The sequence below is a fragment of the Chiloscyllium punctatum genome, chromosome 38 (genome assembly GCF_047496795.1).
Source record: "Chiloscyllium punctatum isolate Juve2018m chromosome 38, sChiPun1.3, whole genome shotgun sequence".
Classification (NCBI taxonomy): Eukaryota; Metazoa; Chordata; class Chondrichthyes; order Orectolobiformes; family Hemiscylliidae; genus Chiloscyllium; species Chiloscyllium punctatum.
This window is the reverse complement of record NC_092776.1, coordinates 17,630,102-17,646,142: the sequence shown is the minus strand read 5'-3', so window position 1 is coordinate 17,646,142 and position 16,041 is coordinate 17,630,102. Positions and strand designations below refer to the sequence as shown.

Genomic DNA, 16,041 nt, shown 5'->3' with positions numbered 1-16,041 from the left:
TGTATGTTAACTATTTTAGGACTGAATTTCTTAACTTTACTCTTCAGCTGTAATAATCTGATTGAAACTCGTTGGGCAATCAAAAGTGATATGAAGAAAATAACCCCCCAAACTCCTGGCTCTTTTGCTCTGATATCACACTTTAGCTCTGACAGTTATGAACAGACTAAAAGAGTTCTTTCCTACTGGTTTATATCTTTTTCCACTACTGCTCTTCTCATGTATGTCCGCTGCCCATGTGTTCTCCATGTACTTGCATCAGGTCACCTTTAATATTTTCCAATCTGTAATTTTTTCTAAGCCAAAATCAATCCTTGCTTATTCTAACCCCTAAAAGCAAACTAATGCCTTTCAATGCTTTCTATCTCCTGTTGTAGATCCAAAATATAAAAAAACTTCCATTAACACTCCAGAAGGCCCTGCAGCCATCTACTCTCTGGCAGATAATGGTTTAAAACATGGTTCTGGGAAGATTAACCTAAGTTAAATCCCTTCACAAAAATAGACCAGCAACCATATGCCACTAGTTTAAAATCCGAACTTTAAAAATGATATTAATATGTATAAATCATGCACTTTCTATCAGAGTGTACACTGCACTAGGTCATCCAGTTACTGTACACTCTGAGCTGGGGTACCTGTTTACAGTATACAATGTGCTCTATTACTCAATTTCATATACACTGTTCAATTGGCAACTGGATGCACATTGCACTAGATCATCTAGTGCTAGATCACCCAGTTACCATGTATATTGTACTATACTGTACTAACTCATCAGGTTACTGTGTACATTGCATTGTATCATCTAGTTACTGCATGTACTGTGCTGAGTCACTCGGTACTATGTATATTGTGTTGGAAAACCTGGTTACTGTATGTATTGTGCTGGATCACACAAGTTACTGTATACATTGAAATAGATAATGTGGTCACTATACACACTGAAACGGGTGTCCTACTTGCTGTGCACACTGGGAGAAAGTGAGGACTGCAGATGCTGGAGACCAGAGTTGAAAAGTGTGGTGCTGGAAAAGCACAGCAGGCTGTACACACTGTTGGATTTGGCTACCACTGAACTTTGAGAAAAAGATAATTTCGCTGCATTTGGGCACAGTGCTCAAACAGCAAATCAAAACATTTTTAATTAATCCCTGTTTTTCCAAGGATTTGGGCAGTGTTTTACCACAAGATTGCAGTTTTCACTCCATCTCCCAAAATATTAGCATAATTAATGCTTAAGTCGAACCCTCATTATCATGAAACAAAAATGGAGTAAAAGTGATAGGCTGCCTTGTGTAAAAGACAGGGAGAATCTGGCAGTGACCAATGTAGTCTACATAGGTCCTACATAGAAACTAATTTTGTCAGAACAACTTTGCGCACCAGCACAATGCAGTAATAGTACGTGTACCGGTCACTATCTAAACATTGCAGACAAAATAGCCACTGCTGCAACAGCAAGTTCACTATATATACATAACACTTCATGAAACTGCACAGAAACGTAAGATCTAGGTTGCATAATGCTGAAATCCAGCTCAGCTTTATCACACAAATACACAGCCACAATGTATATCGATGTCAAAAAGGAAAAAAAATGGTAATAGGAATTTTCAGGAAAAGAATGGATCAATTCCAAACTGCAACCACATGTTTATAGGAAAGGGGCTGGAAAAATATAAAATAACCTTGAATTTCATGGAAGTGATCAATGCTGATTACACTCTAATATATATCTGGTAATATTGTGATATGGACTGTGTTTATAGCACTTTTACATTCTTAATTAATATAGAATTTGCAGACATTCCTACAGAGAGAGGCAGATCTTGGCGTTGAGCCCAAAGCAACAGGGAGCTCCTCATACTCAGCCAAAGGCAGACACAGATGGAAGTAATGTACAGTACTAGGTCTGGGAGAGGGAGAGAAAGAAGGAAGATTTTAAAAACTTATTTCTCTTACTTACCACTCTCGCTTTTTTCAATAACATCCACCACTTCTCCTGCCTTTAGGCTGATCTCAGAGTTCTCCTGCTTTTCATAGTTGGCGACCACCATATACTGATCCAAAACCATGGGCTCTGACACAGCCTCTGAACCTGAAGTAGGGAAAAAGCAAGCTGTCAGCCAACTCGCAGCCATGGCTCCTTGCGAGCGACAGACTATCCCACATTCGATAGGCCGAATCTTTAGCACCCCTCAACCAATCAGAACTCAAGCTTGATGTACAGCATATTCCTAAAGATCTGGCCATATAGAATCTTCTTTCCAGTCCCTCTGCTGCACTGCTTAACATTTGAATCCTCAGATTTGCATTTAATTTAACATTATTGGAACTTTAATCCCAGACAAGATGATCCATAAAGTCCAACAGATTCACAGTTCTCAATTTCATCTCACACACATAATCAGAGAGATTGCCAGCAGCCGCTACAGAGACAGAGTTAAAAATAATAAACAGCCTGTCCTGTCCCTCTCTGTCAGGGAGAGACCAGAGGCAGTGTGGGGGATGAGAACACCAATAGCAATCGACTGCTCTTAAAGCCTTAAATAGAAACACATGAGTGGGACGGATCAGGGAGGGGAGCTGTTTACATAACAGTCAGATACGGAAAAGTTATATTTGCCAGCTTTGTTATCTTATTATCTGTTTTCTTGTGCAGCTCCCCAAAGTCATTTCTAAATAAATGATCTACATTACAACGCCGTTCACTTTCATGCTGTTGCAACAGACACTAATCCATTCGCTCCAAATGCTGACAAACTCCACAAAAATCAGGAATAACAGAGGTGCTCTCAACTCTGCTGGGCTTTCTCAACAAAGACAACATCTGTTATACTGAGGGTGGGTTGTATGCACTGGAGTTGTCAGTGAAGATATTACCAAAGTTGAATGAATTTGGGCAGTAACTGATATTCCATAGAAGGCAACAAATTATTCTACGGAATATCAATTCCTGCCCAAATTCATTCAACTTCGGTAATATCTTCACTGACAGCTCCAATGCATACACCCTACCCTCAGTATAAAGTTACTTTTCCAAACAACGAAGAGCAATTAAACCAGGCACGGCCCACAGTTTCCAGCCAGGGAGTCCAGCCAAAGAGCCACAAATCTCAACATTGTCCATCATTCTCAAGCAGGAAAAAGGAAGCATGTCCCCTCATTCTGATGCACCTTAATCCAATGCAATCCTAATCAGACAACTCGCCCTGGGTCCAATATATCGGACACTGAGACAACTCTTTATCCCAAAAGCCTACCCAGAACTGAGTCAGTGACGTAAACAGCTCAGTTCAGTTCAGCCATGTATAATGACGCCAGGCCACAGATAGTCATTGGCAGTCAGTCAGCAGCTGGTGAAACAGCCAGCCAGCCTACTCCTAGCTACAGTCTGTTTTGCTGAGAGGCACATTTTAGGGTGAGGATAAGAGAAAGAAAAAGCTCCTATTAACAAAATCAAATGAGATACACAGAACCATCATAAACCACACAATAATTCCTACTGTACGGGGCTTGCTGTTGCATGCTCATTGACAGCATTACAAGGCAGAATGCAGCTGCTTTTCAAGCATCCAAGTTAACCCTGTGCTGCCATTGCACTTTCGTGTCAAAATTCCATTTCTTATAAAGTAGTAAGAAATATTTTTTGTTCAGTTTTTGAAAGACATAAATGAGTGAAATGAACTATTAAGAAACAGCTTTGACTATCAGCTGACAGTAACTAGTGAAATGCAGTGGGGTCCTGGTTTATCACAATGTCAGCATCAAGGAGTTTCAAACATTGTTAATTATGGTGGAAGATCATAACAACAATTAAGGCAATCATCACATATCTCTTGTGGTTGTTACTGCGAATAAATATCTCTGTTTGACTGCTTACTGTACTCATAAAGACATAAAAAAAACATTCCTTTGCTCCAGTTCATACCATTATCTTTGCTCCACTCCAATTTCTCAGTTTATACCTTCCCCAAACCCTTCGCAAACTCTCCTCACAAGTTTACATTGGCAGATTTTGAACTGTTCCCTCTCATTCCCAGTTCACACTGGCAACAGGGGAAGTAGTGTAGTGGTAGCATCACTAGGCTATTAATGGATTCAATTCCAACCATTGCTCCCACCATTCCCACTGACTATGTAACTGTTGCAGACTTTGAAATGCAGGTTCATAGTTTCTTGAAAGTAGAGTCGTAGGTAGAATAGTGAAGAAGGTGTTTGGTATGCTTTCCTTTATTGGACAGAGCATTGAGTATAGGAGTTGTGAGGTCATGATGCGGCAGTATAGGACATTGGTTAGGCCACTTTTGGAATATTGTGTGTAATTCTGGTCTCCCTCCTGTTGGAAGGATGTTGTGAAACTTCAGAGTTCAGAAAAGATTTACAAGAATGTTGCCAGGATTGGAGGATTTGAGCTCTAGGGAGGGGCTGAATAGGTTGATACTGCTTTCCCTGCAGTGTCGGAGACTGAGGGGTGACCTTATAGAGACTTATAAAATCAAGGTGATAGGACAAATAGACAAGGTCTTTTCCCTGGGATGGGGGAATCCAGACTAGAAGGCATAGGTTTAGAGTGAGAGGGGAAAGACTTAAAAGGGACTTAAGGGGCAACTTTTTCACTCAGAGGGTGGTGTGTGTATAGAATGAGCTGCCAGAGGAAATGTGGAGGCTGGTACAATTACAACATTTAAAATGCATTTGGATGGGTATATGAATCGGAAGTGCTTCAATGGATATGGGCCAAAGGGTCTGTTTCCGTGCTGTATATCTCTATGACTCTATGATTGTACGTCAGTATGGCGAAATTGGTTTAAGAACCAGCCTAATAGCAACCATGCAACCACTGTCAATTATCATCAAACACAGCTGGTTCACTAATGAACTTAAGGGAAGGAAATCTGCTGTCCTTACCTGATCTGAACTACACATGATTACAGCAACGTGGTTGACTATTAACTGTCATCTGAAATTATCTTGTAAGCCAGTCAGTTGTATCAAAGTGGTACAAGCCTAAAGACAAGAATGAAGCTGGATGTCCATATGGCATCAACCTACGCAGCTGAAATCACAACAGTAAACACAATCCAGTCATCACATAAAGTCTTCCTTTCTAAAATCTGGGAACTTGTACCAAAATTGCAACAGCTGTCCCAGACTCAACAAGCAACAGCTGGACATGTACAAACTCACAAAATCATACTAAGGGTGGCACAGACACAGAATTGGTGGGGAACTTCAATGTTCATCATGAAGGGTAGTTCATAATTACCATTTCTGATTGAACTGGCCAAATTCTAAATGACACAGTTGCAAGCTGTATTGCAGCAAGTAAAGAAGAAACAATCAAGAAGGAAAGATATACTTGACCTTGTCCTCAATTATTTAACTTTTGCAAATGCATCCATACATGTCAGTATTGATAGGAGTGACTACCACACAATCTTTGCAGAGACAAAGTCCCATCTTCATAGTGAGAATACCCTCCATTATGACAGGTGGCATATCGACATGTTAAATGGGTCAGATTTCAAATAGTTCTAGTAACTCAAAATTGGGTATCCATAACGTCCTGTAGGCCATCAGAAACAACAGAATTGTATTCAACCACAATCTGTCATCTCATAATCCAACATAGCTCCCATTCATCCATTAACATCAATCTCGGAGGTAAACTCTGGTTCAACGAACATAGCAGAAGGGCAGACAAGCAGCAGTGTCAAACATACCTAAATATTAGGCATCAACCTGGTGAAGCTATAACACAGGACTACTTGCATCCCAAATATGGAACCAGCAAGGCTAAGTAATCTCACAATTGCTAGATCAAATCTAGGTTCAATTATCTGGAATGGTGGTGCACACCTAAACAACTAAACAGAGGTGGAAGCTCAATAAATATTCCATCCTCAATGTTGGGGAGTACACCATATAAATGCAAAAGACAAGGCTGAAATATCTGCATTCATCTTCTGGCTGCAAGTGCCAAGTAGCTGATCTATCTCCACTTCTGCCTGAGGTCCCCAGCATCAAAGATGCCGTTCTTCTACCTATTCAATTCACACTCCACATGCTATCAAGAAACAGCTGAAGATATTGGATATTGCAAGAAGTATGGGCCCAGATAACATTCCAGTAATCATACTGAACAGCTGTGCTCCAAAACTAACCAGATGCCCTGGCAAAGCTGTTCCATTACAGCTACAGCAGTGCTATCTAACCAACAAATAGTAAAATTGCCCAGGGGTTCGTCCTGTACACAAAAAGCAGGACAAACGCAACCTAGCCATTTACTGCATATTAATCAAAGGCAAAGTGATGGAAGGGGTCTTCAACAGTGCTACCAAGTGGAACTTGCAAAGGATCAACCTGATTTAGATTCGACTAGGGCCACTCTGCTCCTGACTTCATTGCAGCATTGTTCCAAATATGAACAAAACAGTTGAACCCGAGATGACAGTGAGTGCCCTTTGACCAAGTATGGCATCAAGAAGGTGTAGCAAAACTGCAGTCAATGAGAATCAGGGGAAAACTCTTTGCTGGTTGGGAGTCATTCCTAGCATAAAGAAAGATGCTTGTGGTTGGTGGGGTCAATCAGCTCAGCTCCTGGACATCTCCACAGGAGTTCCTCAGGCTTCTGCACAAGTCCTAACCATACTCAATTGCTTAGCAATGACCATCCATCTATCGTAAAGTAAACCTATGTATTTTTATCTTTTTTGTTTTTAAAATCTGGGGACTGAAATGAAAAATTACTGTTTTAAAAGCCAGTATTTGAAATCATGGCTTCAGTTTTGAAAGCAAGTAACCTGACATCAGCGGCAGCAAAAAACTGTTTGAACAAACAGTGATGAAATTTGATTACAGATGATCTGGAGCTAAAGGTGTACACAGATGGCAACAAGGGGTTCACTAGTCACTGGTCTTTCACTTGCGAACAACTGTGTGATTGGTTCTTGGGTGACTGAGCAGCTTGGAGCTGAAAACAAGCTAACAAAAGAGATAGAGAGAGAGAGGTGTTCAGATGTTCTCTAGCCCTGAAGCTGCTTGTTGTCTCCAGTCAAAAGCTCAGTTTAAACCTGAATAAACCAGTTACTTTTCCTGACTTGTTGCTGTAAGCTATGACTTAGGAATTAATAAATCAGAGACATTTTCCAAATTACTCCTACGTACCAGTGGAAGCGTTTAGATAAAGTCACCATATTAACAATGGGTCTGGCCACTCAAAGAAGAATCCTCTCAATATCGGAACCATGAGGCAAAGACCACTGAAATGATTTCCCACTTTTTCTACCTCCATCAATAATCTATATTCCTTGTTTGTTTGTCTGCTTGCAAGGAGGGGTTGAGTAGGGGCAAGAAGCTTACTTTAGTCGTGTTTTATCTTTATATCTGTTTTCCTGTAGTTATATTCTAATTACTTATAACAAATCATTCTTGTTTGATGGAAATTTGGAGCATAGCGTTTATCGACTGTGGTCTGAAAGTCAGGTAAATGAGGGTCCTGCACATATTTTTAAAAAATCTTCTAACATTTGGTACAACTCTGATGCGTTAACCCAGAGTCGTAACAGAGTATTGGCTGGGATTGAATTGGAAACAGATAACGAAGTTTTGAGCGTGGTTTGACAAATAATACAGGTGATGGAAAACACCATATTCTGTACTCCACTTAGACACAGTACTGGATAAAGCAAAGGATTTCTTGTGGGTGGCAGAGTTGTCTTGGGTAGTCTTAACTCATAATGGTCAAAGGCCAATAAGATGCTTTTAGAGTGACAAAATTGTGACAACATCAACATTGTTCCTAAATTCAAGTAGTTAATAACCAGGCCATCCATTTTTCACAGGTCAGGTAGTCTCTGTGGATACAGAAACAGCTAACTAAGTTTAGATTGATGACCAGAACTGGAAAAAGTTAGAAATATAACAGATTCCAAGCAGTGGCAAAGGGGGAAGGATGGAAAAGTAATAAAAGAGAAAATTCCTGATAAGGTGGAAGACAGGAGAGATTAAATGACTGCAAAGAGTTGGTGACACAATGTCAAAAGGATTGGTCATGAGCAAGAACCAGAATGCTGCTGTCTGAAAGCAAATAAAGCAAAATCAAGACAAATCAAAAATATTCCAAATGTAAACAGCAGCACAGATTGACTGCCTGGAATTGCATTCTTATTTGATTGGGGATCTTAATATTGCTAAAGCAGCAACAATTGAAGAGATGTGGTTTGCTGTTAAAAGGGGCCATTGTGGTATTGGCTGACCTTGTAGAGATAATGAACAGCATCACTGCCTTTGGTGCTGACGGCTTGGTGGTCTTGCTGAGGAACATCTGCAATAGATTCCAGCATTTTCTGTAAACTAAAACTGTGACAACAGGACACCAACCATTTAGAAAACACCAACGGGATTACCCGAAATCAATCTGATTCCAGGAATGGGATTTTTCCCTACAGTGTCAGAGGCTGAAGTGTGACCTTATAGAGGGTTTTAAAATCATGAGCTGCATAGATAGGATGAATAGCAATGTTTTTCCTCAGGGTAGGGGAGTCCAAAACTAGATGGCATACTATTAACATGAGAGGGGAAAGAGTTAAAAGGGACCTAAGAGGCAGCTTTTTCACACAGAGGGTGGTGCGTGTATGGAATGAGCTGTCAGGAGGTCGTGGAGGCAGATACAATTACAACAGGTAATTGGTATTTGGATTGGTACATGAATATGAAGAGTTTACAGGGACATGAACCAAATGATGGCAAATGGGACCAGATCAGTTTAGGATATCTGGTCGGCGTGAACAAGTTGGACCGAAGGGTCTGTTTCCATACTGTATAACTCTATGACTCTATATCACATTTGACAGAGTTTTTCTGAGGTTTTAACTAGTAAAATAGATAAGAGAAAACCAGTGGATGAGATGTATTTGGATTTTCAACAAGTTTTTAATAGTTCCACAATAAAGGTTATCATGCAAAATCAAAGCACTTGGGATTGAAGGTAATATACTGGCATGAACTGAGAATTAGCTAGCTAACAAGAAAAAAACAGGACAAATAAATGGATCTTTTTCAAGTGGAAGGGAATGAAAAGTGGGGTACCACAGAGATCAGTGTTGTGCTCCCAATTATACACAATATAAATCAATAACTTATATGGATGAGATCAAAATATAATCTTTTCAAATTTGTTGACAACAAAAAACTAAAAGGATTTAAGCATGGTGTGGAGGAGATAAAACAGCTTCAAAGGTAACTTAGAGAAGGTGAGTACCTGGCAGATGTAATGTAAGGGGATAATTGTAACATTATCCATTTTGGTAGGAAAAACAGAATTGCAGTATATATTTTTTTAATGAGAAGCCGGAAGAACTGTGGAGACTGGAAATCAGAAATAAAAACAAAAACAGAAATTGCTGGAAAAACTGGGAGCATTTGTGGAGAGAAGTCAAAATTCTGAAGAAAGGTCACCAGATCTGAAACGTTAACTCTGATTTATCTCTACAGATGCTACCACACCTGTTGAGTTTTTCCAGCAATTTCTGTATCGTTTATTAATTAAATGATGACAGATTGGGAAATATTAATGTATAAAGGGCTGTTCTTCACCCATCACCAAAATCAAGCCTGCAGGTGGAACAAGCAACAAAGGATGCAAATGCTTTGTTGGCATTCATTGCAAGAGGATTTAAGTATAGGAGCAAAGATGTCTTATAACAGCCGTACAAGTCCTTTGTGAAACCACACCTGGAATGCTGTGTTCAGTTTTGGTCTCCATATTCAAGGAAACATATATTTATAACAGAGTTTGTGCAGTGAAGGTTCATCATATCTCTGTATTGGTGAAATTTAAGATTTGATGCCCATCCCAGTGTATGTGTAACACTTTGTACTAAGGAGAACGTCACACCATCCACCCCAGCAAATACTAGAAAATGTATACCCTATTCAAATAATGCATCCCTTGAAGAAAGTATTGTATCTTTGTAATGTTAGGGAGTCACAGGTAGACAGGCAGTACAAGAAGGCATTTGGTATGCTTTCCTTTATTGGTCAGTCATTGAGCATAGGAGTTAGGAGGTCATTTTGTAGCTGTGGAGGACATTAGATTAGATTAGATTAGATTACTTACAGTGTGGAAACAGGCCCTTCGGCCCAACAAGTCCACACCGACCCGCCGAAGCGTATACCACCCAAACCCATACTCCTACATTTACCCCTTCACCGAACACTACGGGCAATTTAGCATGGCCAACTCACCTAACCTGCACATTTTTTGGATTGTGGGAGGAAACCGGAGCACCCGGAGGAAACCCACGCAGACACGGGGAGAATGTGCAAACTCCACACAGAGAGTCGCCTGAGGCGGGAATTGAACCCGGGTCTCTGGCGCTGTGAGGCAGCAGTGCTAACCACTGTGCCACCGTGCCGCCCAGGTTAGGCCACATTGGTTAGGCCACTTTTGGAATACTGCATTCAATTCTGGTCTCCCATCAAAGGAAAGATGTTGTGAAACTTGAAAGGGTTCAGAAACGATTTACAAGGATATTGCCAGGGTTGGAGGATTTGAGCTATAGGGAGAGGCTGAATAGGCTGGGACTGTTTTCCCTGGAGCATAAGAGGCTGAGGGGTTAGCTTATAGGAGTTTAAAAAATCATGAGGGGCATGGATAGGGTGAATAGTCAAGGTCTTTTCCCCAGGGTAGGGCAGTCCAAAACTAGAAGGCATGCGTTTAAAGTAAGAGGGAAAAGACTTTAACGGGACCAAAGGGGCAACATTTTCATACATGAGAGTGGTACGTGCATGGAATAAATGGCCAGAGAAAGTGGTAGAGACTAGTACAATTACAACAATTAAAAGGTATCTGGATGAGTAGATGAAAAGGAAGGGTTTAGTGGGATATGGGCCAAGTGCTGGCAAATGGGACTAGATTAGGTGAGGATATCTGGTCAGCATGAACGAATTGGACTGAAGTGTCTGTTTCTGTGCTGTACATCTCTATGGCTGTTACTTGTCTGATGCATTCACAGACTGCAGGCTTCCTGAAGTGGAAGTTATTCCCTGACATGTTGAGATTGCACAAAATCATCAGGTTATGTTAAGGTCCACTTCTACCAAGCAAATGGACCTGCTGTTCTGAGGACAGATATGTGTGGAGGGTCAAAGGCAGCCAAAAAAATGTCTCAGATGTCACTGCATTCAAATCCGTTGCCTCCACAAAGATTCCTGCTCAATTATTTCAATGATGTATGTGGTTTAAAATCCTTCAAAGAACACCATTCCTCATCCTTCTACTTGTTATGACTTAAACACCAACAGAAATCAGAATAACAATGCCAACTACTGGAAACAGAAAATATACAGTAACATAAAGCTCATCAAAGCCAATTATACACAGGGAAAAGTAGACTTAAAAATATAAAAGTAAAATTAACTTCAACAGAAGCCAACTAGAACAAGCCCAATCACAGTTACCTAACTTTTCCTAAATGCTTCTTAGTAAAGTTTTACATGATTTTCATACAGCATATCTCGATATTTTGATGACTGGTTATTGGAGAAATGTGGCAGGTTGTATTTAATGCCACTGCCACATCTGAAAACTCCAGCATAACTAAGCAAGCTAATCAGGCAGTTTACTATGCACCATCAAGGGTTATGTGTCTTTAAAGGCAAAAAGACTGCCTTCAAGAGGGCTAGGCAGCTTACCAGGCCAAGCAGTACAACTGCGAGCAATGGCTAAAGCTGGTTATTGTAGCAAGCACTGAAGACACATCTACAGAGAAGGTCTAGAAAAAAAATAAATAGTGTTCTGTTTCCACTGAGGATGGCCCCAGTGAAGGGATGGAATGACAGTGACTCTGTTTTCCATTCCATCATGGCTGATGTGTTTTTCAACCCTATTCTCCTGCCTTCCTCTTGTAACTTTGATACTCTTACCAATTACATTTTAAAAACACTCAGTGAATTGGCCTCTACAGCGTTCTGTGGCAATGAGTTCCACAGATTCACTATCCTCTGGCTGAAGAAAGTGTTCCTTATCTCAGTTCTAAAGGGTTGTCCCTTCACTCTGACGCTGTGCCCTCAGGTCCTAGTCTCTCCTACTGCATTTCCATTCTATTTTAGTATTCTGTAAGTTTCAATTAGATCCACCCTTCAACCATCGAATGCAGACTCAAAGTCCACATACGATAAGCCCTTCATCCTTGGTATCATTCTTGTGAACCTCCTCAGGATCTCCTCCAACGACAACACATCATTCCTTAGATTATGGGGCTCAAAACTGCTCACATTTTTCCAAATGGAATCTGACCAGAGTATTATACAGCCTCAATATTACATCATTGCTCTTATATTCTCACCCTCTCAATATGAAAGCTAACATTACATTTGCCTTCCTAACTGCCAATTGAATCTGCAAGTTAACCTTATGAAAACTGGACTGGGAATCCAAAGTCCCTTTGTTCTTCAGATTTCCAAAGCTTTCCTCCATATAGAAAATAGTCAATGCCTCAGTTCTTCCTACCAAAGTGAATAACCTCATGCTTTTCCACATTATATTCCATCTGTTATTTCTTTGCTCACGCTCCCAACCTGTCAAGTCCTTCTGCAGCCTCTGTACCTCAACGCTACCTGTCCTTCTGCCTATCTTTGTGACATCTGCAAACGTAGCAACAATACTCTCAATTCCATCGTCCAGATCGTTTATATATAATGTTAGTAGTTGTGGTCCTAACACTGACCCCTGTGGAACCTCACAAGTCACCAGCTGCTATCCTGAAAAGGACCCCTTTATCCCCATTGTCTGCCTTCTGTCCCCATTGTCTGCCTTCTGCCAGTCAGCCAGTCCTCTATCCATGCCAGTACCTCGCCCCTAACACCATGAGCTTTTATTTAGTAGACTTCTGTGTGGCATCTTGTGAAAGGCCATCTGGAAATGCAAATAGATCACATCCACCGGCTCTGCTTTTTCTAACTTGCTCATTACCTTGTCAAAAGAATTCTAACATATATTTCAGGCATGACCACCCTTGATGGAGCTATGCTGACTCAGCCCTATTTTACAATGCATTTCCAAGTACTCCGCGATCTCATTCTTAATAGTGGATTCCAGAATCTTACCAGTGGCCAAAGATAGGCTACCAGCCTATAAGTTCCCATCTTCTGCCTCTCTTCCTTCTTAAACAGGGGTCTTAACATTAGTCATTTTCCAGTCCTCTGGGATCCTCCCTGATTCTAGTGATTCCTGAAAGATCACAACTAATGCCTCCATAATCTCCGCAGACATTTCCTTCAGAATCCTGGGGTTTATTTGGTCCAGGTAATTTACTCACCTTCAGACTTTTCAGCTTCCCCAGCACCTTGTCCTTGCTAATTGCTACAACACTCCCCTCTGCCTCCTGACTCTACTGAAGTTCTCATATGCTACTGATGTCTTCCACCGTGAAGACTGATGCAAAGTACCTATTCAGTTCCTCTGCCATTTCTTTGTTCTCAATTAATATTTCTCCAGCTTCATCTTCCAGTAGTCCAATGTTTACTTTTGCCTCTCTCTTAGATTTTGTATTCATACTGCACAATGCATTTTAACTGTGCAACTGCTACGGGTGGGCTCAGAGGATGGCTGAAATTACCATCCTATTTCTGGAAAATGCTTAATCAAGATGCGCAAATCAAGGAATCAGGCATAATTATTCATCTTACGTCAAATGTTATAACAATTTAAACCTTTCTTTCTACAGCTAGAGTCTTCTTTTCCCTGTCTCAAACTCAGGTGAATTCAGATTCTCATCTTGCATCATTGTTACTGCTACATCCTCTGTTCCACAGAATTTAATGAGAACTTTAGCAAAATTTTAATTATGGTCCTAAATAGAAGTCATTAAATAATTAATTAATCTGAACTCTGCTTCAATACACTTAGCTCCAATTAGATTTAAGCTGATTTAAAGTTAAGTGTAGGACTTTGTGTATAAAATGAGGGCCACGCAAATAATATACTTCAGAAACTGAGCTCAGATTTGTGTAGGAAATTTAAAAAAAGCTTCGCTAAGGCCAACTTAATGTGTTTGTAATTATGATACTTTTGGACCAAACCCCTGTCAAATGCATGTATATAAAATCTTTGTCAGATTGCACACTTGTCTTGGAACAAATTTAAGTTTTGAATAAGTACATTATTGAAAACCAGGAAATGGAAAAATTTAGGCAAAATGGGCAAAGTAATAACCTAGCAGTCAGTGTATATAAGAGAAAGGGTGGACATTCGCCATTCCAGAGTACAGGGTTGTGTGCTCAACACCCTAGCCTTGTTTTAGATCACAGCCATACTATTCAGAAAAGAGAACATGGAGAAGAGTGTGAATAGAGAGAGGAGGACAAACAACATGGCGAAAGAAACACAAAGCAGACTATTGGCATCTTCTCTAAAGAAGGAATGAGGTAAACATTTCATTTAAAACTCAGTCTGGGCAGTTGTATATATTTAACGGTTAGGGGAGGTATCAGAGTATTAGCCTTTACTATTAACAATACAACAGCAAAATAACTATATTATCTCAATAAATCTCCCCTTCTCTTTACCCTAGATTATTCAATCTTTCCACACAACTGTGACACTAAACATTCTCTACACCCTGTCAAAGATCTTGACAGTCTTCATAAAGAGTGGTGATAATATTATAGCTAAGGCCTAATGAATGATTTACAACATTTAATAAAATATATTGTTTTGTAGACTATACCTGATAATAAAGTAATACATAATCGTTGGCATCAATATTTTTCTAATTGGAAATCAGTGGCATAATGACAAATATTCTGAGGACACAGATTCAAATTCTACCATGCCAGGTGTAATTTATATTAAATACAAACATATGAATCAAGAGCAGGAGAAAATCATTCAGCTTACTTAACAAAGAAATTGTTCAATGTATTCAGTTCAGCAAAGCAGAGGAAGGTGGTGTTAGTCAGGGCTGTTTGGCCTGTTTTTCTCTCACCTCAGGGAAGAAGCAGAAATCACAGTCTTTCCTCTTAACGAAAACAGGTGTTGAGGGATTGGTCATCTGTGATGAAAAGGGTAAGGAAACTGGAGCTATTAAAATTGGTGGTGGGCATAGACAGGAAGAGATTTGAAAAGAAAGAAAAGCTGAACAATGGGCTGAATCCCACGTTTAAAACCATATAACATAGCAGCAGTAGTAGGCCTTCAGATCATTGAGTCTGCTCCACAAATCAATGATCTGATTTGATAATCACTTATTTTCACTTTCCTGTCTTCTCATCATGACATTTGGAGGCCAGGTGAGGAACATTGCAAATTAGTATCTTAACAGATCGCCTAAAACTGGCAACACAATGATACCTACCAGCAATGTTATTTTTCTGCTCAACTTGCAGCTAAGGAGGAACCAGTTCCAAAGCAGAAGCGTTAGCAATCATAGGCTGAAATCCAGCCTGGAGGAGCACTGCCTAGAGCAAGCAGCCAGAGGCAAATTAAAGACAGGCAATGCTTAGGGCATCACAAGATTCCTGGGATGCTGCATCTTATATCAGTCAGCTACTGGATGATTCAATGTATTCACAAGAACTGGGATACAATCCCATGCCAGTCACCAAGAAGGTAAGAAATGGCCCTAACTTTTATGTAAGTGGATTGTTTCAGGTAGCCACCGCAGACTCGTGAGGAATTTTGTAGTCAGCCACTCATAAATGTATCTGCAAAGTAACTGATTTTGTTTCATTAAAGTTCACCAAGTTATACACTTTCATTTGGATGAGGTGAGTCAGATAGCCAGGACAATCAGCTTTGCAGGTTTTTGTGCAGGTGCAAGGGGCAACTGGTTACATTTGCATTACAGCATGTTGGCATTTCCTTGTCTCCTTGAGATGGAAGGGCACCTAGAATGAGATTGAGATGCATTATCCCTCTCTCACTTTGCTAATGGTGTTGAGCGCACATAGGTACATAAATGAGTTCCAGGTTTACACATAAATCCGGCAACAGTTGAGCGATGCTGCACCTGGCTTTTGAAGGAAACCACC

The 16,041-nt window shown here is 40.3% G+C and overlaps 1 protein-coding gene across 2 annotated transcripts in view; it reads right to left on the bottom strand.

Moving 5' to 3' along the window:
* sh3pxd2aa (SH3 and PX domains 2Aa) overlaps positions 1–16,041 on the bottom strand; it is a 309,383-nt gene that overhangs the window by 114,909 nt on the left and 178,433 nt on the right. For both annotated transcript variants that reach the window (XM_072557306.1, XM_072557307.1), the window contains exon 7: positions 1,970–2,101. In XM_072557306.1, coding sequence (XP_072413407.1) covers positions 1,970–2,101 — 132 coding nt within the window. The remainder of the gene's footprint in view (positions 1–1,969; positions 2,102–16,041) is intronic.